Below are 27,711 nucleotides of genomic sequence, written 5' to 3' on the forward strand. Positions count from 1 at the left end.
TACCCATTTAGTCTCACGGGTTTACTATAGTGGTGACAGTGTGTGAAGGTTTATGTCCAACTTTGTTTGGTTTTTACACCACATCCCATCATTTTTCCTTTTTTGCTGTTGTGACACTGTCCCCATAAAAGGTCCGCAGTTATGAAGGTTGTTGCATGCTGGAAAAATAAAGTGGGCTGTCTTTTTTCTTTTGTTGTTTTTATAATGAGTCACAATGATGCCAGTCAACACATTTATCTTCTCTTAATGAAATACTTGTGCCCAAACAGCCACATGGGAAAATAACTTCAAAAACAGCCTGTCATCATGTGAGATTAGAAAACAGCCTGTAAACATAACTGGTTTTGATGGCTTTTAACACATGTCTATATGTCAATAATTAGTGGATAAAAGGGCATCTCCAAAACAAACACCAAACTTTTTCCTAGTATGACGTATTGTTTGGAGAGTTTTTGTTTTGTTTTTATCCCTAGAGCCATTTTGTGTAAGAGTGGAACTCTATGGTATTTAGGTTAGACATGAACACTGAGGTTAAAAAATTATATTTTCCTTGGTTCTGTTTATGTAAATGATTTTATGTGCTATACTTAGCTTGTTAAGATAATTTCACCAAACATCATATTTTACAAATGTGGAAATTGGGCTGGTAATGAAAAAATAGCTGAAACCATGTATTTCCAAGTAAAATATATATTATGACTTTAAATTAACTACAGCATTTATATAGGTATGATCTATATTCCACATATTCCAGCATCTTAAGTCTTGGACAGTTCTGCAGTGCAGGGGTGACCAAATGAAATACTGTGTGTATTTGTCTTTTATAATTGCCTCTGAATCCCTGTCTATTCCTCTTTTTGGCTGCGAAAGGGCCCACCTGGTCCTCCTGGTCCCCCTGGACGTCCCGGAATCTTCAGCTGCCCTAAAGGAGTATGTATGAGCCCTGCAGTGCTCCTACTCTCTCTTCTTTTTCTAGCTCTTCTGCAAATGTGCCTCTTTAATGCTCAGTGTCCATTTTGCCATTGCATTTTATAGACAGTGTTCCCGGTTCCACCTCGGCCCAACTGCAAAAAGCCTGTAAGTGACAGAGAGTGTGCCCCCTGGGTTGAGACTGCATTGGTGCTCAAACTCCCCCTCAGTGACTGTCTATCTCACTGTCTGTGCCATATGGGTTTGTCCATGTGGGGCTTTTGCCAACATGGTGCAACATGATCATTGAGTCTGCAGATTCAAAGTTGTTAATGACTTCTTAGTTGGATTCATTTTTTTCTCCATGGTTGCTCATTTTGGCAAAGGATCTGTATTTTTGGATGCAAGTATGGCACCCCCTTGGTTTTCATCTGTGTCATCATTCTCCCAGTATTACTGCCACTGCATGAAGTTTTACAATTCACAGTAGTTGCAGAGAATTCAGTCTGTCTGTGTATTTCAAGATGTCAGTTTGATTTAGTTTGATTTTTACTTTACTTTGAGAAGTGTGTAAAAACTCAAGTGGCTGATTGATTTTAATTGATGGAATGTTTGGAGCATTTCTAATAGTCTAAATGTTTGGGGCATTTTGATAGTCTAAAGCTGTGTTCTTTGCTGTCAGTCCTGGGGAGCTACAGCACCACATAGGGGTCAGATTCATCTGCTTTAACCAGCTGATTTGCTCAAACAGGTGTGGTGGAGTCAGAAAACCCTACACAGTACTGTCACTCTTCATGACTAAGAGCATGAAACACTAGCTACAAGTGTCAGTGGTAGAATCTCAGTTTGTGACATAATTCTGTCAATGAGAGCCCTTTTAAGGGTCCTTGTGGAGGTTGAATTTGCACATAATTTGCAACATCCTCTCTAATCATAATCCATATACCTAAAATGCATGAGTAATGAACTTGTTCTTAGACTGTTGCATGTCAGATAGACATAGACATAGTATCAATTTGCCCCTCTTTGTGGTGCAGTGTCATTCTTAGTTCATGATGATTTCATGATGGTCATTAGCTCTGGAAACAAATGCATAACTAAAGCCTGAATGTTGTCATGTTCGTTTATGAACATAGACAAGGATGTCATTTGTTGATATCTTATTTTAAATTGTTGTAGTTGATGGGATATTGATGGTTATGACTATCCTAAAAAGTTTGTTTTTATTTATTATTGTTATTGTTATTATTCATGTATATTATTTACATTCAGTCAATTTGTAAAATATGACATTATCTCTGACAGATTATGAAACAAACATTTTTGGGAGTTTAATATTTATTAACTTTAATATTGGAATGAAAAATAATAAGCCAAACAACAGAACAACATCTCTGTAACTTCTCACTGTCTGAATGTCTTTTTTTGTCTCATTGTCTTGTTTTCTGTGCAAGACTGGTTACTACTAAAGAATTAACAATGCTGCTTGTATGTTGAGAAGCACAAGTGTTTTATATTTCATAAGAACACATCTGTGCTTTCTCTTTTTCTGCTTGGGGTACTAAACATTCTGTTTGTTCAGTGCATGATTTCTGTCCCAGATGGTTTCACTCTAAAATTGTTCTGTTTGGATTAACACCACTTTGTTTACTACTGTTCAAACACAGCCATGAATCGTGACACTCATATCTGTTTTTCTTCCTTTTCGTTTTGTGCAGATCAAAGGAGACTTGACTGCAGGTGAGTTTTAAAGGCCTGCTGATTTACTATCCCTTTGATTAAGGGTCTGCTGAGTTCGACTTTTCTTCATAGAAGCCTTTGTTTAAATTAAAATGGCATATAAGGAGAGGCACCAAGTTTTGAGCAGGCAAAAATACCAAGGGTCATTCATATTTTCTGTTTGATTTTAGTTTCTTATTTTAATACAGCAATAGCTCTCTTTCTCAGTGGGCAAGCATACAACTCACAGTTTAAGTCACAGTTTAAGTCAATAATTTGTATATTGGGGATTTACTGATGATGTCTTCTGTTGCTTGCCACATTTTCACCTGAAGAGGGAGCTAGCTGTTCATCAACTGGAACCAAAGGGGAAAAGGGTGAAAGGGGTCTCCCAGGGCCACCGGGACCCACAAGTATGTAACTGTTTACTGCTCTTAACCACAAGTACATATTCAAAGTTGCATGGCATTAGATGAAGAGTACTGTTTCTCCTTCATGTAGCTGGCTGAACCTCTTTTAGTGGCCTGGATTCTTTTCCGCGATATATAGTAACTGCCACCTTTTCATCTGTTCACCTGTGTGAATTTTTTTTTTTTCATTACAGTGACTATGCTGGGAACAGGCACTATGGTGAGTTCAAGCTATCTGATTATCTTGGATGGAAATCACCAGACAGTGACTGAGTGAAATTGCTTTAGAAGTTTATAAACCTGCCTAACACCCTTTTGTTTTGTCATTTGTTGCCCTGCATATGCATATGTTAGTATATTTTCAGTATGTTTACATTATTGTGCATGTGTGACAGTGGGAAAATGGTGGCCAGCAAGAGAAGGGGGAGAAAGGGGAGGCCGGTATGCCTGGGCCACCTGGCGTACCTGGAAGATCTGGGCTGGTGGTGAGTGATCAAACACACGTACTCACACACATGGCACCACCTTACTATGCTTTTGGAAATCTGGTAAACATAAATTCATTGTGATAAAACTGACCTCTTATAAGTACTAGATTTATTTTAAACTCTTTTTTCCTTTTATACCCTTGTTATCTTTCTTTCTCATCTCTCTGATCTCTCACATCATTCCTCTTTTTGTCTTTCCTTGCTCTTAAATCTTTCTTTCCCTTTGTCTATGCCTCCCACTCTCAATCATATTTGCTGCTATCTCTGTTGCTTCACACACCCCTTCTTTCTGAACTCATAAGTCGTTTGATCTGTCTTTATGACTTGGGAAAGCTATATATGCCTTTGTGAAAATTAATTGCCATGATGACAAACTGCCTACAAATTTCAGCGCTGTGGTACTTGTGTAATTAGAAATGGATGGACTGGTGACCTTTTGTTTGGGGATGAAAGACTCTACACAAAATCAAGCCAAAATATTAGGTGGAAAGCACTTTATACAGTGGTAGAGATTTATTCATAAATGCAAATTGAAGTGGTGCATCATGCAACAATCAAAATTCCCCACTTCTGCTGTCAGGGCTTTCTGATGGAAATAACATTGGGGGTATGTGGTGCAGTGTTGGTGATTCATAATAAATAACCTGATTATCATTTATGATCTGCCACAAGAAATAATTTATTGGCATGTTTATAATCATGGTTTATGTCTGAAGGGACCTAAAGGAGAAGCCATCACTGGACCTCCTGGTCGACCTGGACCTCAGGGCCCACCTGGTGCTTCTGGTATTGGGAGAGTTGGTGCCCCAGGTCCCCCGGGGCGACCTGGACCTCCTGGACCACCTGGCTACAGCTCTGGTGAGAACATGTGACAATTCCAGCTAAACTCTGCCTCTTTTCAGTTTTCTCAGGTGTTATTTTTGATGGTCTATATCATAACACAAACCTCAAGAGAAAAGATAATGGCCTTCAAATGTACTTATGATCATTAAAGACATCTTTTCATTACGTGACTCACCTCTAGGGAGTTTCTTGCATGCCAAATCCAAGCCTCTATCAGGCTACACTGAAACAGGTCACACTGACACTTTCCTCATTGTGAAGATTCAAAAGAAAATCTTGTCACTTCAGCTGCTGCGTTCCCTGGTCTGCCTGGGCCTCAAGGCCCCCCGGGTCCCCCAGGGCGAGCTGCTGCTGTCTCGGTGAGCACCCGTGAATGCACACAAAAGTCTATAGCATAGTGACCAGCCTTTGCTTTCCCCAAAGCATTGTAACATAAAGATCATGATTAAATGGCAAAGTGAGTATCGCACTTAACACTCTCTCTTATTTAGGATGATCTTAGCACTAAGACACTTGCTAAATAGTCGGGCTAATCTTTCATAACAAACAGAGGCCATTGAGTGGTGGCCACTAGCTTTGAAATGTTTCTCAAAATAAAGTGAATGATCACTGTATCTGTGTAGTGTAGCAATAATGCATACCCTGAAATGACTGCATTGGTAATAATCCAGTTGGTGGTAATGGTGTTGTCACAGGTGAAGAAATACTTGAGTCTTCAAGCACTGAGGCAGGAGTCATACTTGGATGATGAGGGAACATTGTCCTTAGTTACAGATACGGGTAAACTCTACCTCAAAGTCATAGGAGGATGGAGAGAGATTCAGGTAATGTTTTTAATCTTAACCCTTTTACACCTGCTACATTGTACCTCTAGTAATTCTAGTAATTAGCCCAAAGTTTTAGAGCTCAGATATAGATCAAGAGGCATTCTCTCATGCCCTTCTCCCCAGCTTGGAGGACTGATCGAGATGCATCCTTCTCCTGTCCTCTCACAAGATGATGTAAGTTCTACCATACTGCCTTTTTAGTAAATGTTGTACTTTCCCATGTATAGCCATATGCATGCTGACAGAACACACAGTCTATGTTGTTAATTATCATGTAGTGTAGATAGCCCGTGTTAAATTGTCTGTTTTCATGGTTCTTGGAGACCACCAGACAGTCTTTTTGTTGTTTCAGCTCTTAACTGGGGAGAGGTTATATTACATACCTGAAGACATTTTCACTATATGTTTAAAAATTTTCTGATTAACTAGTCAGAATGCTTGAGCAAAACAGTAGTGCATACAGTAGTCACAATGTATGAGTAGTTTTAAAAAATGGCATTCTCAATGGAGTACACTGATTTATTAATGCAAGAAAAGAAAAGATCAATTTGTAATAAATAAATAAGATAAATAAGATAGAACATTGGTATAATAGTCTAATACCCAATCAACTACTTACTCTACAGTTTTGTTTTGTTTTGTTTTTTTTTTTAATTAAAACAACAAGGTGACTAGTAGCTGATTGGATACTAGCCTATTATAATATTGCATTTCACGTATTAATTAATTAATTTTTTATTTAGTGGGTTTATTGTTTACTGGGTCTCTATAATTGTTTTTTAATAAAATGTAGTTTGGCATTGATAAGAAAAGCATATTATGATATAGTTTAACATGATAACATTGTCAAATTGGTCATCTCTACTCTTACTAGACCTAATCTAGGTAATCCGCACTCTGGAGGCCTTGATTAGTTTTTTCATTATTGAATCTCTAGGCAAAACCACATATAATCATCCTAATCCACCATGGAGTGGAATTACTAGTTGTATTGAAAAGCAGATGTGCAATATGTACTCATCAAAGAGGTGTTAGGAAGTGAGGACATTTGCTGGGGGGAGTGAGATGTGGAAGTGTGTGCACTGCACTGACCATGTTAGTTGTATAGCTGTATAAAAGCCTGTCTAATCTTCTATAGGCTGATCCCTTAGTACTGACCTCTCGACTCAGCAGTACTCCTAAAATCCACACAGGAAGTGCGGTAAGACTTGTTTTGTGTGTGTGTGTGTGTGTGTGTGTGTGTGTGTGTGTGTGTGTGTGTGTGTGTGTTTGTGTGTTTGTGTTTGTGTGTGAGTGTGTTTGTGTGTGTGTGTTTGTGTTTGTGTGTGAGTGTGTTTGTGCATTGCTTTTATATTATAAATGCATGTATGTATGCATAACATGATGGATCACCCCAAGTGTACCAACATGGGGTACCTTTCCCAGGCTATTCTGTTCTTCTTCAAAGATAAAAATACATGCTATTTAACATTTGTCATGGTTTTGCATGAAGCCTTGTAGGAAAAACTATTGGCTTGGGTGTAGCTTGTGTTCTTGTGGGATCCTTAAGATCCCATTTTAGACTATAAATTATGGTGCTGTTCATCCAGCACTGTTGAAGGGCATCCCAGCCAGTGGAGGTTTATGTTCGTGGTTAGCTTCAGGGCGAATCCATGCTGAAGGATAGCCTCTCCAAAGGAGAAGCTCAGCAGAGATGAGGACTGTGGGCCAGTAGGCCAGTAGAGCCTTGCTATGTTTTGGCTTGAAAGGATTTAAGTGTTTTTTTTTCTTCTGAGAACAATAGAGGTGTGTGTGTGTTTTACCTCCTGTGTTTTTTATATACATTATCATCTTGTGATTATTTGCCAATAGGGCTGTTCAGTATATGAAAAATTATAAGCTTGACTCTGTTAAAATAAACCCACATGTGACAGGGTATGTCTGAAGCTTAAGCCTCTCCTAGTCCAGTCATCATTATTGTGCTGGGTGACCTCCCTCTGACAGCTCAGGCTGGTGGCCCTGAACACGCCCCTGACAGGGGACCTGGGTTCCATCCACATGGTGAATAAGGAGTGCCGGCTGCAGGCGCAGGCCATGGGCATACGAGACGAGTACAGGGCCTTCCTCTCCCACCACCTGCAGGACCTGATCGACCTTGTCCAGCCGCCCTACCGCTCCACCTTGCCCATTGTTAACCTCAGGGTGAGCCATGTTGCTTCCTGACCTGCACGAGTTCCAGATTGGAATATGTAGAGCAGTGCTATGCCAGCTCTGGCATTAGCTCTGCATGTGCTCAAAAAGAGCAAATTGATTTTTTAAGGAAGTGCATTGTTCTCTGCTGTTGAAGCAGTGAAATCTGGCCTTTCCTTGTGGCAGTTCTAAATTAGACCTTTAAAGATGTGTAAACTGTTCAATCATGTATTCTAATATCTTTTTCCAATATGTCAAAATGTTTAGCTTGACTGAGATACTGAGTCTAACTGGATACAACTGAAAACATTCAAATAACCACTGATAACTGTAAGATGTTAAACTGAGAGTGTTGTGCATTTATTCTTGGTTTATAAGACATATTTAACCTGATTAAATGAGGCATATCCCTGGTTTGAACTGGGGATCTTCAGATTATTTTACAACAATTCATTAAGGATCGTAAAGAACTTTGTGTACTTCAATAACTGATGTCAGCTCTTCTTTTGCAGGGTGAGGTTCTGTTTAAGAACTGGGAGAGTATCTTCTCCAACCACATTCTACCACCTGGAATCCCCTTGTATTCTTTTGATGGACGGGATGTGATGAGTGACCCCTTCTGGTCAGTTGACTTCCAAACCTAATGGCAATGTTTACTTTATTAAAGGGTTTAGTTATTGCATATGGCTTTACAATTCAGTTTACAATTCAGTTATTACATACCATCATATTACATACCATCATTCATGCATCAATTTTATTCGACTTACTGAAAAGAAACAAAATATTATGACTTATTAAAACTTCCGTGACATCTAGCAATGGTGATAAAAACAGTCCATCATGCATTATTTTAACAGCAAAACAAAAAAAAAGTGTTTTGTAATCATTTTACATTAGATATTTTATATATAGATATTTGAGTGGTTTTATTATATTTCAATATTTAGGAAGGACTTAGACATTCATTAAAAACACAACAACCACTTAAAGGTATACAGAGGGTAGCTTGCTTTTACCTGCTGCTATTTTTGGAATCCTGGCATGCTGATTGCCCCCATATTTATGAAAAACCTGTAGTGAACATCTAATGCAGTTTCAGCACATAAATGCAAATATAGAGCCCTTCCCTGAAATCGACGCTTGAAAGAATCAGATGTAGCCAGCCACAAACCAGGCAGTAGGGCCCGCATCAAGTCCTCTCCTTCAGTGTTTTTCCACCAGTGTATTTTTACAGCTAGCTTTTCCATGTCTTTCTCTGTACACCCCCATTTCTACCTCAAGGTGGTAAATATAGCTACTCGTGCCGTGCATCAGGAGAGGCTGAGACAGTGGAGCTGCAATTGTGGTTAGCAAAACGCTTTTTTAAGATTGTTTGTTAGCCTGGGCTTTTCAAGCCATGTGGTAACTCCCCTTTCAACAGAGGTATGAATGGATGGAGCAGAAGGAGCCTGTCGTTTGTGAGGTCTAGGGACATCGTCAGCAATTGTCTGAAACTAAGACAAAGAACTGCTGCTACAGATCTTGAATTTGAACCTACATGTGTGTTTTACTAGCACAAAATACTTGCATATCATGTGCTGTTAAACTGTGCTGAATTATGATAGATGGACAGCAGATACTTAATGTTCTGGACAGCATATTTTTCAGCTTTTATTATCCCTGCACTAGCCTGCCAAGATTAGCAGTGCTTGTGTTGTCATATGAAAATGCCACTAAATGATTTTTCCTTTGAGTTGTAATCAGGTTCATATTAAGTACTGATGAAAAAGAAAATGTTACTAGAAGTGGATTCCATTTATAATAGCTCTCTAGACTAGATCCAGCTGAGTTGTGTGGTCATGCTTTGTTGCAACATTTGCACTGTGTGTTTTGGAGTGCTAACCCGCCCATGGAACTGAGCCTCTGAATTAGATCAATGAGTTTAATGATAACTTTGTCCACGAGAGGGCAATAATAGCTATGTGGTTATATCAGATTGTTGTATCAGAAACTTTGGATTGGACCCACTGAAACCGTTTAAATTAATTCTGTAAGTTTAGTCCTGTAGACAAGATGATTTGTACCTCTTATGTGGTGAGGTAAAAATGCCTATAAACTTGGGAAAATGAGAGACACTTTGTGTATTTAGTACATATACATGTACTTATTTACATCCAGACTCACCACTTACAGATTTGTCATTTGCAGTAGTTCTCCAGCATTGATACTTACAATTGACCAGTACTACTTTCTGCTTTGTCCACACGGGCCAACTTTTAGTGCACCTGAACATGAACTGGTTTTGTCTGGTCATTTTAGCACTCATATATTTGTGTCTGTGCATACACCTGCACCTTCTTTCAACAGGCCCCAGAAGGCCGTATGGCATGGCTCCTCAGAGAAAGGTAATCGTCTGGACACTAAGAACTGTGAGTCATGGAGAGCTGGTGACATGGCTATCACCGGCCAGGCTTCCTTCCTGTACAGTGGCCTGCTGGGTCAGCACACTCGCAGCTGCTCCAATGAGTTTGTCGTGCTTTGCATCGAGACCAACCCTGACCACAACACTGTGGAAGAACTCAAGCGAGCACAGTACCGCCACAGACGCTGGCATTACAGATACTAATATCTGCTTCATTGCCATCAGAATGTTAACATTCCGGAAGGTGTAAATATATACTTACGTTGGTGGAGAGCACATCACATGGGCTCCATTGTCCATTCACCAGTGAACTGTCTGTGTGAGTTTAGTGTACAGTTCTCATATCAGGTTTTGAGCACATGGACATTTGGTAGCAAAGCAAAGTCTCTCCCAGTGTCACTCATCGAGATGTCTGTATCCTAGCAGAGGGTCTCAGACCCCTGAGTCATTTTGATGCACTGTATTTTCATTTCACATTTCTCAGTTACAATTCACCAAATCCACAGATGTCTTTTTTGTACATTGACAGCTTTTCATTGAGCAACAAACTATGCATCAGTATTTAATTTAATTTCAGTGTTTTATTTATAGCTTGACCGCACATAATCTAAATATGTCTGAAGTCTGAGGATCAGTATGTAATTTATAGTTCTGGTGGTTGATATGAACTCTGCTCCTGTTTCTTGCTTATTATGAAAGAGAAGGTTTTGTACAGCATCTCTGTTGATCCAATTATATTCCACTTTTATAGTTGATGAAAATGTGACTGCATTTTTCCCAGAGAGCAAACAAGTCATCCTTTTCTGTTATGTTCAGATTTTTAGGCCAAAAAACTTGAGCAGTGCTTAATGGGAAGGAGTATTTTTTATTTTAATTGGTGCTTATTGAATAAAATCTCTTTTTCAAATACTTTGTCCATATTGCTATGTCTGCCATAGCTCTTAATAGGTAAAGTTTGGAAAGCAGAAAAAATGAATGTCCTGTGCCTGTTGAGGCCCATGTAAAAATCTCATAAGCAGCCGAGTTAATGCACAGATGGCCAAGTAAACCTGCAATCTTTCAGTGGATGTGTTACCTAAATGTCTCAGTGGCAGTACTGGTAAAAACCTGATGTGCCTCTAGAACACTGTTGAATGTTGGATCAGTTTGTGAACTTTGGTCATCAATGACATTTACTCCCCAATTCTGACTGGGTGTATTTTTATTTCATTTTATTTCATTTCATTTCATTTCATTTTATTTCATGTTTTCATTGCACTATTTTGTCAACACAAAGATTGATCACATATAAGACTTTCTCAATAAAAGCTCAATTAGCTTTAATCACTTAAAAGTGACTAAAGTGTTAATAAAAATAAAATAAAATAGTATAATAAAGTAAAATAGTGACAACTCTTGCAGTTTTACAGTGCTGTGATTTCAGTCAATTGACTTTCATTTTAGGAAGTTTGCACTTCCTAAACACTGTAAAACAGAGAGTCCAGAGGATTCACTTTTAAATGGCTGGCAGTAGAAACTTTCTTGGCAAGGGGTTTGGTTGTTTTTGAGGCCTCTGGTGAGTTTTACCATCCTGAGATCTTATGTCAGTCAACAACAAACATGATGTTACCCACAATCTTTTGTATTTTTTTTTACTCAGTGGGAAAAAAAATCATTGTACATTGTGGGGTTTACTTGAAATCCTGAAATACTGCACCATATCTATTCACTACAGCAATGCAATATTTTGTCTTCCTTGATCATCTTAATGTAATTTTATCTTATGTGTTAATGTCTTTAAAACAACATCTAAATACTAGTCATAAGTGCTTTAGAGAAGATTTTGCAAATCAGTGCCAATGCATGGAGTTCAGCAAGATAGGGACTTTTCTTATCATTAAAGACTTAAAAGTGATTGGTGTGATATGAATGTGTTTGGGATGTGGAATGAGATCTGCAGAAAGGTTTGAGGACTGAAAGGTTACACTTAAGACATGTAACTGTCAGATTTGGGCCTCGGCATCTACAGTTCCTTTTAGCTGTACTATCAACACCCACCTTATTATATCTTATACTAATGTCTTATACTAATGTTGACTTTTCTTAGCTTGCCCTTGTTACACTGAAAATGATTTAATGGCTCTTCATCCAAGCATTGCAAATCAATTATGTAAAGACTTAAAAGTAACCTTTTCTTGCTGTCTTGTTTTGTACCTTTGTAGAGTGTGTCCTTATGTTCCCTTGTATAGCAAACCTTTGTATCACATAAATGATTTCCATAGTTTTCAGTGATCACCTACATAAGGACATCTGAAGGCCCTTGATGTGTGATCCTTTCCTCTGACTTTGACTGTGACATTTAAGAAGAGGTTTATTCTGTTTTCATTAGTCTTGTGCTCTATGATTAGGCAGCTGCCTTAGCCTCATTAAGTCCTAATGAGGTATATGGTTGACATTCCATGCATGGCTTCCTCTATCTAAATATAGATCATATTTGTGGTGGACCTAGGTCCACAAAGGGTGAGGGACTCTACATATGTAAGCCACATTGAAAAATTAGTGCTGCTTCCTGATCATATAGATGTAGCCTGTTCACAGCCGCAGAAAAGATATTTTAATCATTATCTGTAATTATAGCACTACACAGGATGTGGCACTGCTGTGCCTGGATGTAGGTAGCTCCATGTAACAAAGTTCAGTGTAATTAAATTGGATGTGACTCATTTTGCCAGCAGTGGCATTTGAGACTTGAAAAAGACATTTTATGAAGTTGGCTTTGGTCTTAACCAAGGTTAGGTGTGGCACACCTTCTGTAATTATTTCTGTGCCCAAAATATAACCATTGCATGAAACAGCACACAACTGAAATCAACATGTCATTACCATAATACGTTAATTAAAGAAAGCCTCTATTTGAATGTAAATTCTTAGGACGTGACAAGAAAAGGGAAGTTATAGAAAGTTAGAAGTTAACTGAAGCTATTTTATAGAGCCTAGTCTTTAATGCACATATCAAAATAAATGTAGTTTTAAACAGAATGTTTGAAGTTTTTTCAAGAGTTATAACTAATCTATAACAAAATAATTTGAACATTACTAATATTCTGATCTAAAATCATAATGTGAAAGACTGTGATGAGATCAAACATCATATGCTCAGCCTCAAACTATGTTAGGTTAGTCAATTGTGGCATCCATTTTGTCATTCTACTGGCCCACTGTGTTCTGGTGGGATGGTGCTGAGAAACGGGCCTCTCTTGCTTAGGGGTCATTTGAAGGCGCCAACTGGAGCTGACTCAGAAAAAAGGCATTGTGTGATGCTTGGTCATATTTATTAATCGAAATTAATTGATTTCCTTTGTATTTTGGTTGATAGTGCTGAATTAGCCAAGAGAACCTCACTTTCTTATCCTTTGACTTATATGGTGTATTAAATTAGCTGTATGGATTTGATCAAAAGCTAATGTCAGACCATAGCCCTGGGCACTACACTGAGGGACTCAAACATACACCCCATTGTACTGAACTTCATTGTGTTTGTTCCCCAGTGGTGGGTGTTAAAATGCACAGTTTTTTCTTAAAATTCCTGTTTAAATTGTTTTTCAAAAATGTCTTCAATATTTATCTAACTCTTCTGAAATATTGAATATGTTTTAATAATTGTACAGAAGGGTTGCCTACCATAACTCATAACACATAAGTTAAATCTTTAGAATCAACATGGAGAAAATCAGCAAAGTGGTTCAAACTGAACAATTTATTTATTTAAGAATGTACACGTCAGAGACCAGACTTCATTCCCTCTAAAATGCTGTGATCAGGTTTTCTTTAGCAGAATACGCCAGAATACCACCTAACTACTATGCAGGACTGCTACAAAAGAGTGACATTTATTTCTAATAAAAGACGTAAAGCATACTAAATATGAGTTTTTCGTGAATAATTATTTAAAATCTTATTGCTGTTGCTAATTGACACTTCTTCTTTTTTTTGCATTATAACTTACACAAGATTCACAAACTTTTTCTTTCGACTATTGAACTAAACTTTGAAACATATTTTACTCATTCCTATCTTATGTATAGAATAGTTGCCACACACTAACTCGGAGTTTAGTATTGACGGATTTGTTTCGGGCTTCGTATGGGGCGTCATTTTACCCCGCCCCTTCCTTCAATTACTGTATATCTACGGATGACTTCTCGAGCCGCTGTTAACCCAGCCCTCCAGCAAACGCTGTGCGCGTCCCTTTCTTTGGCTGGCTGCACATGCTCAGTCCGCGCGGTGAGCCCGAGGTCCGGTACTCCTCATCCCTCGTATGCGGCCTGCGTGCGTCTGTGTACCACGGAAGAGAAGCCGCAAACACACTGATGTACACAAGAGAGATGTTCTCATGGAGCTTGTCAAATCGACAGTGTCTCGTTTGCGTTTGTGTTCACAATGCACTTTAGGAATTCAATAAGATGTTTGTGTGTTCTGAGATAATCATTTTGCTTCTCGCTTGCAACTTCTGCGTCTGCGTTTATACTCAGGGTAAGTCTGTTTTAGTTTTGTTCTTCTGATACATTACTGTAGTTGGCTCTCCTGAGTTTTATGTCATTTTGCGTAATGGAAAAAATGCTACATCGTATTTATAATAGATAACTGCGTTGTTGTTAGATCTGTCAAGAAAATGTTAACGCTACTTTTATTTTGCGGAGTTTAAACTTGTTGATTCGTTACTGCATCCTGTAGACCAGGATTTGCTGTTTCGTAGTGGTCTGGTACGAACCAGCCTTCTCAATATAAACCTGAAAACCGAAAATAAAATAAAAAAAAGTAAGTAGGCTGCGCTAAAATGTGTTGCCTACTACTCGTGCTGCCTGTTGGTAAAGGCTGTGTGATTTGAATGGTAACCGTTATGCCTCAGTAATTTCTCTGACCAGTTTCATGTTGACTTGACAACTCGCTAAATAAGCAGACATCGCATAAGCGTCTCAAAAATAACTTCAGACTTTTGGGATAAAAGGAAAAGTTTGAGAAAACTTTTTTGTTTCGTTAATGGTGGCAAAGTAAGGAGAATTCGAACAAATTGTGCTAGCCTATATAAATATGCTAACGATAGCCCATAGAGCAGTCGCCGTTCCTGAATTTGTGTATTTAAGTGACGAGCAGATTGGCCTGCATTTTCCTTTTTCTTAGAACAAATTATGGTCTGTATATTTTACGCAAATAATTTCTTCAAACAACGTGTATGCCCATGAAATGATTTAGCCTACATTCAGATAGCTACAACTGTTTCGTTGTTTACAAGTGACATTAACCGTGTCATTTTGTTAATTGTACCAGCTGGTTTTTCGTTGCTTAAAAATATGCTGTTTTGCAAATGGCAGTTTGACAAAAATAATGCTGCATCTCCGACTGTGAAATTCTTTTCCATTGATTTGTTTTTGTCAAAGGGGCGTGCAAAGCAATTGACGTCAAATTGGCATTTCCAGACGCTTAAAGACTTTGAAGTCCTACTTGTGCACATGAGCCAAGGATGTGGCTGTTCGCGGAACGTTTACAGCTCTGAACACAGATTTACAAACATGAAGGCATTGCCTACATAAAGATAAACCAGTTTAAACAGCGAGTGCGTGTATGCTTCTATGTCTTCAGTGTTATGCTCCCTAATACCACCTCGTGCATTGACAAAGCCTGTAGAAGTGCACGTGCACTTGATAACTCTGCCTGGATTTTCTCCTTATATCCACAATGTTTCTGTGCAGAGTTGCCTCCAGATAACGGTTTTCCTGTTGGCTTCCGCATTCTTTCAGTTAAGTAGTGTTCTCCCCCAAAGTTAATTACATTTCTCTGATCAAGTAGCCTCTCATGTTGTACCTATCTGGAGCTGTTTCTTTCCCAGAGCATGCATCTGTAACCAATTTAGGGCCCATTCAAGTTAGGTTCCAGACAAGAGGGAGGTAAACATAGATGGTAGACCAAATTCATATCATAGCTCTTTACCATTCTTCTCATTGTGTCAATGCCTATAAATCCCATATATTAAAGCTGTTTGCACGAGATACCCAGTACATGTATAACATGAATCTCATTCTTCTCTTATCTGAAAAACTTTAAATAATTTTTACATGTAGCAATTATAATGAGTTTTCTATAAGGTCGAACATCAGCTACATCCCTTCTCTGACCAGTGTTTGTTGTAATACTTTTCTATGGATGATTAAATTGGTTAGTGTAGCCCACAACATTTATTTTCATTTATTTTATTGTCGTGTTTTTATTGATGTTTTTAGGTTGTTATGTTATGCAGTGGCGCCTAATGCCTTTTGCTCTACAGCTCCTAATAAAGATATAGTGCACTACTGTGACCTTCAAGATTTAAGATAATCTGTAGTAGTTGTTATCTTCTGTTAAGAATCTTGCAATAATCTGAAGCCTGTAAAATTTATTGCATTTGCGAGTATAGACTACTGAAATGGATCACTCTTGCTGATATTGCATGCAGGATGCTAGGTAACATACTTTACCCTACTTTACTGTGTAACTTTGGTGTCACTATTGGTAGTCAGCAATACTCATTATCGTGTCATGTTTGTACTGTGTTAGTTTTGACACAGTCCCTTAGCTTGTCAGGACTAGGAGCTTGTCTTGTATAACATGGTATGCCATGCCTTTCCTCTGATCCTTGACCAGCCAAACAAAAGAAAGTCCATGTGTCTAAATCCTATGCAAACCATTTAAGGCATTTATTTATTGTATCCATTCCATGTATTTAGTGTTTAAGAGTACTTTAATTTAACTTTGTGATGTTTATCATTTTAATAACAAACATATTAATTTTTAAAACAGTGGTGTAGTTCTGTCTTATCTAGAGGTTGGTCGATTTCTGAAATCTGCTGAACAAAAGAAAATTGCTTCAAAGTTTGTATAATAAACATACAGCACTTTAATCTAAACATCACTATTAGTGCACATATCATTTCCAAATGTAAGAAAAATTATTTAAAACATAGATATTTCACTTTTTAGCACATGCATGAATATTACTGCAGGATTTCTGTACTTATTTATAATTGGCCCCTTGTCAGATAACTGCCAGGTGCTGGCCATGTTTGGACTGTTTCTAGTTGTTCATCTGCTCTTTAGATCCTCCATGAATGATACACTGATCTTGTATGAGTGAACTGGCATATGTCTTTTTAAAACTTCTGTTTTGATCCACACTGCCCAGCACCTATTATAGCCTCCAAGACTATAAAGACTATTGAAACCAGTTGCCTTAAATTTACTCAGTCCAGTAACTGACCACTGCTTAGATTGTTTATTCTTTGATACTAGGCTATTATAGCCTTTGTTCATATCTTTTGTAGCAACTGTTTCCAATTCTGGAAACTGTGCCACACTGAAGGATTTACTTAGTATTCTGGGGCTACAACTTGTGACTCTAATGAATGACAAAATAGGAGTTTCTCCAAACTGCAGAACTCAAGGTCAGTGTAATATTTTTTTAACGCTACTTGTGACTCCCCTGGGTGAAAGATGTCTTATGCTGTTATGGCTGGTGCTGATACCTCTGTCTGTAAAGGTACACAGCTCTGATGCATAGTTGACCATGAACCATGAAGTTGAGTTAGCAACACTCAAGTCTTGCCTGAGGGCCTCTTTTGAGCTATTCAAACAATATTACAAAAATGTATTTTGTTATTACTTTTCTCCTAGCCAAACATGAAAATTAGCAATGACAAAGGAAGAAGAGTAGTCCAAGACTCACTGATATGTAAGTATCTCAACTTGGAGATGTAATTAGAAATAACAGATGTCTTTGGCAAAATTCCACTTTAGAACACACCCAGTCTCCTCTGCTCATGTCAAAAGCCAATTAATTAATGCACAGGAAGTGACCTTTGACCTTGAGGCATTATTCGCTCTCGCCACGAAGGACTGGTCTGTCATGGAGGAATGCAGAAGCATACAAGAGTCCACCATTCAACATCGGACGTGTTTACGACTCGGCAAATTCTAAAGATGGGAGGGAAAGGGTGGCCACGGTCATTTCAGCTGGCACAAAGAAGCAAATAGCTGTTGAATTTAAGACTTGTAGCATTATTGTCCATTCTTCTTGCATAAAGCTGAGTTGTGGTATGCCTTTCACTACAACTGTGGAAGAAAAGCAGCCCTGAACAGAGCTGAAAAGCACAGGGAAGAAAAAAATTGCAAACAGGAAGTATATTGGCAGGAAGCACAAGGAATGTTTTGAGCCATCTCGAAATTCCACCGGCCGAATACATTTAGGCAGATAACTTCTATTTTGGACTTTCTTTGTCACTGAGTAAATATCCTTCTCATTCCATCTTTATCTGCAACCAAACCCTCTGTTTATATGGTGGAAAATAGGAAGCACATTTTGACACTCTTTGTGGGCCTGGAATGAACTGTGATTAGCTTGGGCTGGCTCTGAACGAGAGAGGGCCAAGAGCTTGTAAACATACCCTTTTGTTAAGCTTAGCTGATATTCCAGACAGACCTCTGCAGCACTATCACCTTTGCAGCACGATGTGAACGAGGGCCATTGGAATTAAAATTCACTCGGAGCAGTACGACTTCTAACATGAAAGAAGAGTATAATGCATCATGGACTGTTCAGATTACCATGCTTTTAGTCAATACTGTTCAGTTTAATTGTAGCAACTATTTGTTTTCACCATAACATAGCAAACAGATCTATGAAAGTTTAAATCTGACCTCAGGATGGGAATGAGGTATTCAGTTAGCCAAAAAAGAATCTACTGTACACACCCTTCTACAGTGTATACGCAGAAATTCAAACATTGTGGTTACATGATGAAGCTTAGCCACATAACTGCAGTCCTTTTGGGGACTAGCCTTTGCATAGCCTTTGCAATTATGTATGAAAATAATAGAAAATGGCCCATGGACTGTCTGGTCTAGAGTTGGATTTTCTATAGATGGAAGCCAAGTGAAAATCACTGTCCTTTCCAAAAAGACACTGGGCTATGCAAGACAAATGCATAATTCTCTGGTTCAGCCATGTTTGTGGTTTTCACAGGAAAAAGACATGAAATCTCATTCTGAAGATATTTTATAGTGATAGCACTGAGATTTTCAATAAGTTAAGTACAGAAAGTAAGTCATTTTGTCTGCTTATACATGATGTGTTCTGTGCAAAAGAATTGCATCCATCACTGAAACACACCTGTTTCACATGAACAGATGAAGAACAACTCTCATCGGTGTTACTGACTCTTTTGCTATTAGAATGATCACTGTGTGCATGCAGGCCGCATCTGCCATGTGTGGAGCTCTCTGATCTTCCCTGTTGAGTCATATAGCAAAGGGCCTCCTTCTTCCATGCCCATGGCAGGAGCTCTGGGAGTGTGCAGAAGGAAACGCCATCGCCTTTGCTGTAGCAGATGTCCCATTCACAGTGAGGAAGGCACACGTCACGCCAGCTTGATTGATAACCGCCCACCATGTGTGCATCATAGGGAGGCTGACTGCTTTGGAGCTGCCATGTGGCCCATACGCTCAACGGATGGTGTCATGCACACACAGATGTAGATGGAGTTTGAGGAGGAGGTGGTGTCTTTCAAGCAAAGGCTAATTTGATGTGTGTATGTATGTGCATGTGTTGATGTGTAGTCTTTAGTCTACTGTAGTCTGTCTATGAGCACTTGCCACCTAAGCCACCCAAGTCCTGGGGAAGTAAAAAATCCTTGTGGGGCATCTGCAAAGAAGTCTGTGTTAAGGGATCTTCACTTGGACTTAATGATTTAATTACAGCTTAAATAGGAATTGCCATAAATGATCAGCAGTCTTCTCAGAATGTAGTGCCTTTCCCTCACTCTCCTTTTAACTGCAAGCTGAGACTTGACCTCAGTCAATATGGGCATACTGCCTTCAATGAGTGACTTTCACCCAGAGTCAGTCTGGTCATTTCAGCTGCGTGCACTTCCATTGTTGTCCTTTACCCCCCTGTGAGTATCCATGTGTGCCTCTTGAAAGCTTAAAAGGATTACCTCAGACCCCATTCAGGCCACTATCACGCTTTAGTTTTATTGATTTAGGTTAGTGTTTATCTCCAGAGTTGTCTAGGGCACATCTCCAACTACAAATTCTAAAGCCTCACCCCCTTCCTCCCATTCCCTTGCTTGCTCTCTCTCTCTCTCTTTTTCTTGCTAAGTAAACACCGCTTATTCTCATGTAGCTGCCATTCTAGCTATTTCTACTCAGATACTTATTGTACAACTAACATTGCAGTGGTCTATATAGCGGTTTATGTTTTAGGCTGTGAAAAAAGGATTTCAATATGTGCACATTAAGATGCATCCTTACTAGTTCAGTAAGAATTATTTTCTTGCGTACTAAACTCTTAAAACTAATCTTTTAAAAATCATTTCATGTAACATCATGTAAAATACTTTCATGTAGAATCTTGCCATGAAGTTTGGTTACAGAAATTTGGCTAACATTTCCTGGGATTTCTGTTGTTGATCAGATAGAAGTAGTCACAATTCGGTGGAAGTGAGGCGCAACCATAGTAAAAAGACCAGGAACACTTATAAACTCTGCATTATTATTTATTAGAACAGGTATATTCATAGATATATTGCAAATATTTCATAAACCTTTTAAGTTTGCCAGTTTTTTGTTTTTTGCCTTTGGTTCAGGCCATCTTCATCTTAAACTTATTAGATTTTTGGTTGCATACAAATAGACTATATATATACTAGCATGATGGAAACCATTTGTGCCTAAAGCCCTTTGAACTGAATTTAGTTGAACAGCACACATTGCAGCGTATAACAGCACATATTTCAGAGAGTCTTTGTCCCCTCCAAGACCTGCCCCCACTCCCCTCTCACCTGTCTGTAGTAGCAGCTCCCACTGGGGGTCTCCCACATCTGCCTGCAAGCTGCTCTTTCACCCTCTCCTCCCCTTGCTCTCCATACCCAAGCTGAGTGCACCGCCAGTTTACCATATGTTTTGTTCTTATGGATTTTTGTTTCTGTAACCTCACTATGTCATGTTTTGGTGTGGTTCCAAGGAATGAGCACATATTTTAGTCAGTATGGTCAGAAGGTGTTTTTCTGTAATAAATTGTAGGGCTAAAGTGTATGTGAAATACTATTAGGATTTAGCCTTACATTAAGTTGTAATATCTGTAATGTTACTTGTTATTTATTTGTTTGTAATGTGAGGTCATAGTTGAACTAATATCAAGCTGGTATTACTGTATAATAATGTATATTTAATAATGTGATATTCCATGCAATAATTGCTTTCAATGCTTTCTTTCATTGTTAAGAAGAATTAAGACCATTGGTGACCATGTAGTGCAAGTGTTTGACTTTTACCCTAGGGGTAAATAGGAAGACATATAGCAGACTAATCCTGCTCCTGTATTGCCCTGAAAGTGCATTGCCTCAAAACTAACATAGCTGTTGGTATTCAGAAAAGACAATTTCCTAAGATGAGTTCAGATGGCCATAAAGCAAAGGGCCCCTGTTTCGTTCTCATCCAAATAGTGTGAATTCTGTCACATGGTAAGCATTGGTAAAGATTCATTTTTGTCAGGCTTGATGACTAATAAAATAATCTAGTCACATGAATTGTTATATATCCCATTTTAGTTAAAAAGCTTCGTCTCAACCTAGGCTTAATTTCTGAATGTATTGTTATTACCACAAGGCAGTTCTTCAAAATAATCTATGTGAGTAGATTTAGCTAATGTGTTTTGTACTCTCCTGTGTTGTTACAATAGACTCTACCCCTGTCCATGTGCCTCTGGTACAGTGGCTTTTTCTGCTGGACCTGTTTCTGTCCTGCTCATTAGCAGCCACAAGGCCCCCTGACATGAAGCATTCTGATGAGCACTAGCTGCCCTGTGTGTAACCATCAGTGTACATTAAAGATCTTAAGAATCTCACAGTGGGACATGTCCTGGTTCACTGGGTGATTCATTACACCCAAAACAACATAAACAGCTGAACTCATAGTAAACCTCAGCTGAGTAAGAAATGAAAAGGACTTTTTTTACATTTTCATTAAAAAAAAAAAAAAATACAAACAAGCATTACTACCACAGGCGCTTATCGTTGCTATGGCTTTTATCAATTTCCATGGCAACTGCAATTTGTTTGGCCTGGGCTGAATGCGTTCCTCTCTCAGGGCGGAGAGCACAAAGGCTACTGGCGGGCAGACGGGGTGAAGACGAGAGCCGCAACTTGCCATCGGTGCTCCACTGCACCTCCAGTTGGGCCATTAAAATGGCAGCTCGTTAAGGGACTTAGCCGACATCCACAAAGATTCCACATATTGCCCTGCTGTCCTCAGCTAGACTGCGCAGAAATTTCCCCATTACACTGAGCTAGAGGCAACTTCAAACCCTAACTTTAAAAGAATCACTCCCAGATTTACCTCACATACATATGGCATTGGCTATGATTTGCCAGCACTTGCTGCTAGGATTGGCTAATGTTGTCTAATTGCAGTAATAGTCCACGGGACCATTGTAGGTAATGCTAATGAGGTGGCACTACAGCTTTGGCAAGTAATTAGTCTTGACAAGAACAGAGGCAATTGACTATGGTATTTTCAGCACTGCCAAAATCAACAGTAGGTTAAGCCTAGTCAGCATAACTGAAATAGGTGCGAATAGACACTAACTCACAGCTCATAGCCTTCTGCGTTTACCGCATCTCTGCACACAGTGCTCTGTTTATGTCTGGGACATTCACAGACTTCACCCCTTTGTTGCGTAAGGGCATGGCACTTTGACCAGTCAGTCTGTGAAGGAATGCAAATGTCTGGGTTTTGCAATCTGCAGCGAGATGATATGGGAACAAAAGTTCCCCCTGACAGCCTACTCCCTTTTGGTCCTCTTCTCTGGATTGAACACACATGAGCCAAATGCATCTGTGCGTCTGCTCTTCCTCACACTGACTCTTTGAGCCCAAATGTAATCCAGAGCCCTCATGGCTGCACATGGAAGTGGCCAGGGGTCCAGAGTTAAAAGTCCTCACACTGTAGGCCTTCGCAGCCTGCCATTTGCTCCTTCTGTCTTCCCGTCTGGTTCCCATTCATGTTTGATCAGCTTTGCCGGGGCTGTCAAAGATCTGTCTTTTTAAGTTGGCTTTAATTTCTGCCAGAGATGCCTGGTCCTCTGGACATCAAATACTCACTTTCACATGCACCCTACGCGTGAGAGGCTGTGGCAAGTACACCCCCTTTTTCACCCAAACGCTGCTGGATCCCCTTTCCCACTGCTAAAACTTGCTTTGGGAAAGTACATTTGAAGGGGAGGGGTGAAAGGGGGCTTCCTGTAGCTAGTCGCTAAGAGGGTTGGTTTAGCATGGAGGAGTTAGGGGGGTCAAAGAGGGTGGTGAGACGGGGTTGGAAGGGGTTGAATGGGGGAGGGGGTGACCAAGGGGAATTCCTTTGATGTGGCTTGTGGGTGGCATTACAACTTTTCTTTCCAAAGCAGGGACACAGTAGCGGGTAAGCCCAAAATGCTAGCACATGTATCCTTCAATGGTGGAGTCGCGGTGAAAAGCTGAACTGGGTCCCATGACCCAAAGCTTGTCAGAATGATTGTTTATAGAGACAAAGCACTGATGATGGGACTATTTACATTGATTAGGAATATCCATATTTTGAGGGATTGACATGGAAATGGACAGAGATGCTGAGATAAGTCAATATGTATACAGTATATAAATAGCATATAGTAAGGTCTGGTGATTTTGGCAGCATGGTTGCATGCCACATCTTACTGTAACCAATTCAGTCTCCATCCTCAAGAAGTCTCCTGTTAGGTCTCATTGTTGTATACAGACATACAAATGTGATCACTTCATGAAGTGTGTAGACTGTACTAATGCTCTTTCTAGACTTATACGACCTTTCATTTTCACACACACACACACACACACACACACACACACACACACACACACACACACACACAAACACTTCAAATTCTGCTTAATTGCAGTTGAGCAGAGGTTAAGGTTAGCAGGGCTGAGCATTTCATGAACTTTCTGTTGTGCCTGACTTACACCATGACTGTGTGTTTTGGACAACTTTAATGACCTTGTCATGAAAGCAGCTCAAAAGGCTGGAGAAGCCATCAGACTTTCATTTAGTGTCTTACTTCATTCCAGAGGAACACCAGTGCCAATACTGCTAAAGCATATTTTGAATTCTGAAAAATACTGATTTACTATGTAGCCTATAAACACAACCTCAGATCCATGTATACACTTATGCATACTAAAACATTTTGTCTTTCACAATTGTAAAGTATTAATGTCAGTTCATTATAGAGTAGCATCTCCTTTATAAGAGACTTTGAGAGGATAAGTGTCCTGCGCCTCAGACGTGCCCCCACCCAAGGCGAAATATCACTCACGTGATGCTCCCCGACCCAAAGTGAACCATCACTCGTGCTACCTCATTCACACCCCTCCATGTGAACCATTACTCATGTTGACTCAGACGCATCCCCCTCAATGTGAACTTGTGCTGCCTGACACGTGCCCCACCAATGTCAGCCATCAATCGAGCTGCTTCAGACACCCCCACCCCCACTCCCCCACACGTGAGCCATCACTCATGCCACCTCAAACGTGACCCCCCCACCCCACCCCATGTGAACCATCATTCGCACTGCCTCAGACGTGCCACCTCTGACCCAACAGGATCCTGGTAAACACCCCAAGACACCACACCCCCACCCCCAAACCAGACTCCTGCCAAGCACCCCCACCCTGAAACAAACCAGAGCCCATGCACTTGTCTAAAACCCCCAAACAGAAATCACAAATGCTGCTGCGGTGAGCCCTTCAGCTGTGTGACACTAAGTGGAGCAGCCACCTCAGTACATCTCCCTGGCCCCCTCTGGCAAGGGAGAAGGAAGAGAGTTGGAGGCAGACTGAACCAAAGAAAAAGAAACAGATCGAATTGCACTGATGAAAGGCCCGGGTCTCGGGTGAGACACAAATGGAGGAGGGCCGAGATTGGGCGGAGATGAAAGCGCACCAGTTTGATAATAATGACATCTTCTAGAGGAGCATAAACAGATGAGAATATGTTTTCCTAAGGTTCTCAGAGCCTCAACTCTCCTGTTATAAGCAATGTTATAAGCAAACTGTTGAATCCACACATAGAGAGCATGTGCTTTATATTTATAGTATCCTCTGCATACCTCTGGGGGGCGCTGAACCTGCAGGTCTGTTTACATTACTTCTCTTCCTTGAAGGAAGTTGCTGAATTTATGGAGGAGTTTGTGTATTCCCTTATAAAAAAGTGTCCTTTTTTATTACAGATTTAGCAATAGAGGAGCATGCTGCCCAAGCATGTACTGGCTTGTGTGTTCTCCAAACCACTTTTTGGTAAATCCTTAATAGTTTTTATAACAGTGATTTGAGTGAGAAAACAATGAGAAAACATTACTGTGGCGACACCTCTGGGTAATAGCCACCTACTGATGGATTGGCAGGTAACAGACCCTCCATTGCAGAGGTCAAATTCCCTTTTAGGCCCAGCATCTAACATCACAAGAATGAAATACAGCAGAGATGAACCACTGGATGTCAAACATGAAAACATTAAACACAAGGTCTATGGTGATATTCAAAATTTTGCTTTGTGTTTGCATTTCCTTCTCTAGACTCCTCCTGCTGCCATTATGCTGCAGACCTCTCTCAGTGCAGGGAAGCATGCGATCAGGTAAGAGAGCCCACACTGGTAGGCACATACCATTACATTATATTTATGGCATTTAGCTGACACTTTTATCCAAAGCATCTTACAATTATGAGTGAGTACAACTTGAGCAACTGAGGGCTAAGGACCTTGCTTAGGGGCACAACAGTAGTGACTAGGCAGTGATGGGACTCAAACCAGCAACCTTAAAATCTTCCAATCAGTGGTACCTTAACCACTGAGCTGTACCAAATACCTTTTGATCAGTACAACTGCTTAACATATTAAGCTTTATGTGGAATATGTGTAGAAAATTAGAACTGGCATTGCAAAACATTGTTCGGTAACATGACATTTTGAGGTTGGCAGATGGATTTTAATGTATTCGTTGATTGGGGTTAATTAATTCACTTCTTGATGTGGCACAAATGTGAAGAAAGCATTCAATGGCTCACTCTTATTGATCCAAATTTAGCCATGATTACAGAATAGGTTTTTAGACTTCACACATTGTCTTTTCAGGCTGCCAATTCCAAAAGTCTGAATCTTGGCCCATCTTGACAGCCATGCAATTCTTTAGTTCTTTGTTGACCAAAAGTCGATGAATACATTTTTTGGTATGTGGGTATCTAGATCAAGTCCATCACTTGTTGTGAATACTAAAAGGAGCATTAGCTAGAGAACAGAATGCAAACCTTATTTGCTGAACAATGCACTCACTGTCAGCTCTGTTAGGAATATATAGACTGTTTAGATGAGAAGAGCCGAGGTGTTTTTTTTCCTTCTTTGAAGTTGGGTGATGAGAGAAAGAGAAACAGTGAGAGAGAGAGAGAGAGAGAGAGAGAGAGAGAGAGAGACAGAATGAGAGTGAATAAAAGTTTTGCCTTACTGTGGAGCAGGTGAGGGCTCTTTTGCTTACTTTTATTTACTGCAAGAACAGAATGTGATGAGGCCAAGCAGACTTTCATTGATTCCCGTCTGTCTCCAGAGCCCCAAGAAACATGAAAGAGATGTCTGAAAGGGCTCTTTTGGGCAATCAGAAACAGCCAAGCCAGTGGCGTTACTTTAACCTTCAGCCCTCCGCCAGCAACAGCTCCCTATGAACAAAAAGAAGTCCCATTCAGTCTATAGTGGCTGTCCTGACAACAGACTGACTACATGAATCCCCCTTGTGCACAGTTGCACCTGCCATTGAGAGAAAGAGAGAGGGAGAGAGAGAGAGCAGTTTATCTTGTTGGACAAATGCATGATTATGTTGAGATTCAGAGAAATTGAGAAGTGAGAAAAAGAGTGCAAAAATGACTGGAAACGTTGCAGAATGACAGACAAAAATAGATCGTTGGTCTGGAAATACAGATAAATGGAAAAATGCACTGGATGTGAAGTTAAAGAAAAGGTAAAATCACTGAGCCTAAGAGATTGATAACACAAATAGGCAGGGCTAAAATAAGAGAGATTAGGACAGTAATAACACCTTGTTGGTGGCAGACCACAGTACCAGTGTTTTGAGAGAGAGAGGAGATTCCAGACTGCGTCAGCCCCTTGCCAGGCTGTAATCGCCCAGCTATTTCATCTTAATGGAGGCCTGGAGCTTTGATGAGACGAGGCCTAGAGCCCTCTGAAAGGAGGAGGACGTCTCTCTTTAGATGCTCTTCCTGGCACCCGCCAATGATTTAGCCTGCGAAAAGGAGAGAGAAAGAAAAAAAAACTTTTCTAAATGGACTGGATAGGTCATTTGCTTGCAGTGCCTCTGGTCCTTTTCTGTTATAGTGTGCAGCAGGTTTCCTTTGATGAGCCGCCAAGAACTCACGAGCCATCAGCTGCTCTTGTTTTAAGTATGCAATGAGGGGTTTTTTTCCAGGCTGTATGAAATTACCATACATCAGTTTGGACTGGGCACCTTAATTTCATCTAACCAGCAAATACGCATAATTTAATATCTAATTTCATATTGTATTGACATTTCATTATTATTTGCACATGTAGACTATAGTCACGAACCTTCTTCACTAAAGCCTTTTTAGCTTAATATTTATTTACAACCTTATGAACTTTAATGCAATGCTGACTGTAAGTAACTGGACAGAGGCACAGTTTGTAGTGATTACAAACACTGGATTTTGACAGGAAATCATGACTATGAGGTTGAAGTACAAAATTATTATCAAGCTTTAATCAAGAGGCCTTTACAGCCATAGTAGGTGAACTATACCAGAGACTTTTTATATATATTTCCCAATTTAGGAAACTGT

The 27,711-nt window shown here is 39.7% G+C and overlaps 2 protein-coding genes across 3 annotated transcripts in view; both read left to right on the forward strand.

Moving 5' to 3' along the window:
* The window catches only part of col15a1a (collagen, type XV, alpha 1a), a 62,490-nt gene extending 50,827 nt beyond the window's left edge, over window positions 1-11,663 (forward strand). For both annotated transcript variants that reach the window (XM_027002958.2, XM_027002959.2), the window contains 14 exons: window positions 871-930; window positions 1,036-1,077; window positions 2,628-2,649; window positions 2,964-3,041; window positions 3,233-3,258; window positions 3,434-3,523; window positions 4,243-4,384; window positions 4,658-4,728; window positions 5,065-5,193; window positions 5,320-5,370; window positions 6,335-6,397; window positions 7,180-7,377; window positions 7,878-7,987; window positions 9,715-11,663. In XM_027002958.2, coding sequence (XP_026858759.2) covers window positions 871-930; window positions 1,036-1,077; window positions 2,628-2,649; window positions 2,964-3,041; window positions 3,233-3,258; window positions 3,434-3,523; window positions 4,243-4,384; window positions 4,658-4,728; window positions 5,065-5,193; window positions 5,320-5,370; window positions 6,335-6,397; window positions 7,180-7,377; window positions 7,878-7,987; window positions 9,715-9,973 — 1,341 coding nt within the window. In that variant the 3' untranslated portion in view covers window positions 9,974-11,663. The remainder of the gene's footprint in view (window positions 1-870; window positions 931-1,035; window positions 1,078-2,627; window positions 2,650-2,963; window positions 3,042-3,232; window positions 3,259-3,433; window positions 3,524-4,242; window positions 4,385-4,657; window positions 4,729-5,064; window positions 5,194-5,319; window positions 5,371-6,334; window positions 6,398-7,179; window positions 7,378-7,877; window positions 7,988-9,714) is intronic.
* Window positions 11,664-13,978: 2,315 nt separating this feature from the next.
* Window positions 13,979-27,711, forward strand: part of reck (reversion-inducing-cysteine-rich protein with kazal motifs) — a 41,999-nt gene continuing 28,266 nt past the window's right edge. The window contains exons 1-2 of the mRNA XM_027002961.2: window positions 13,979-14,281; window positions 25,425-25,483. Coding sequence (XP_026858762.2) covers window positions 14,212-14,281; window positions 25,425-25,483 — 129 coding nt within the window. The 5' untranslated portion in view covers window positions 13,979-14,211. The remainder of the gene's footprint in view (window positions 14,282-25,424; window positions 25,484-27,711) is intronic.

This window comes from Electrophorus electricus, chromosome 10 (assembly GCF_013358815.1).
Source record: "Electrophorus electricus isolate fEleEle1 chromosome 10, fEleEle1.pri, whole genome shotgun sequence".
NCBI lineage: Eukaryota > Metazoa > Chordata > Actinopteri > Gymnotiformes > Gymnotidae > Electrophorus > Electrophorus electricus.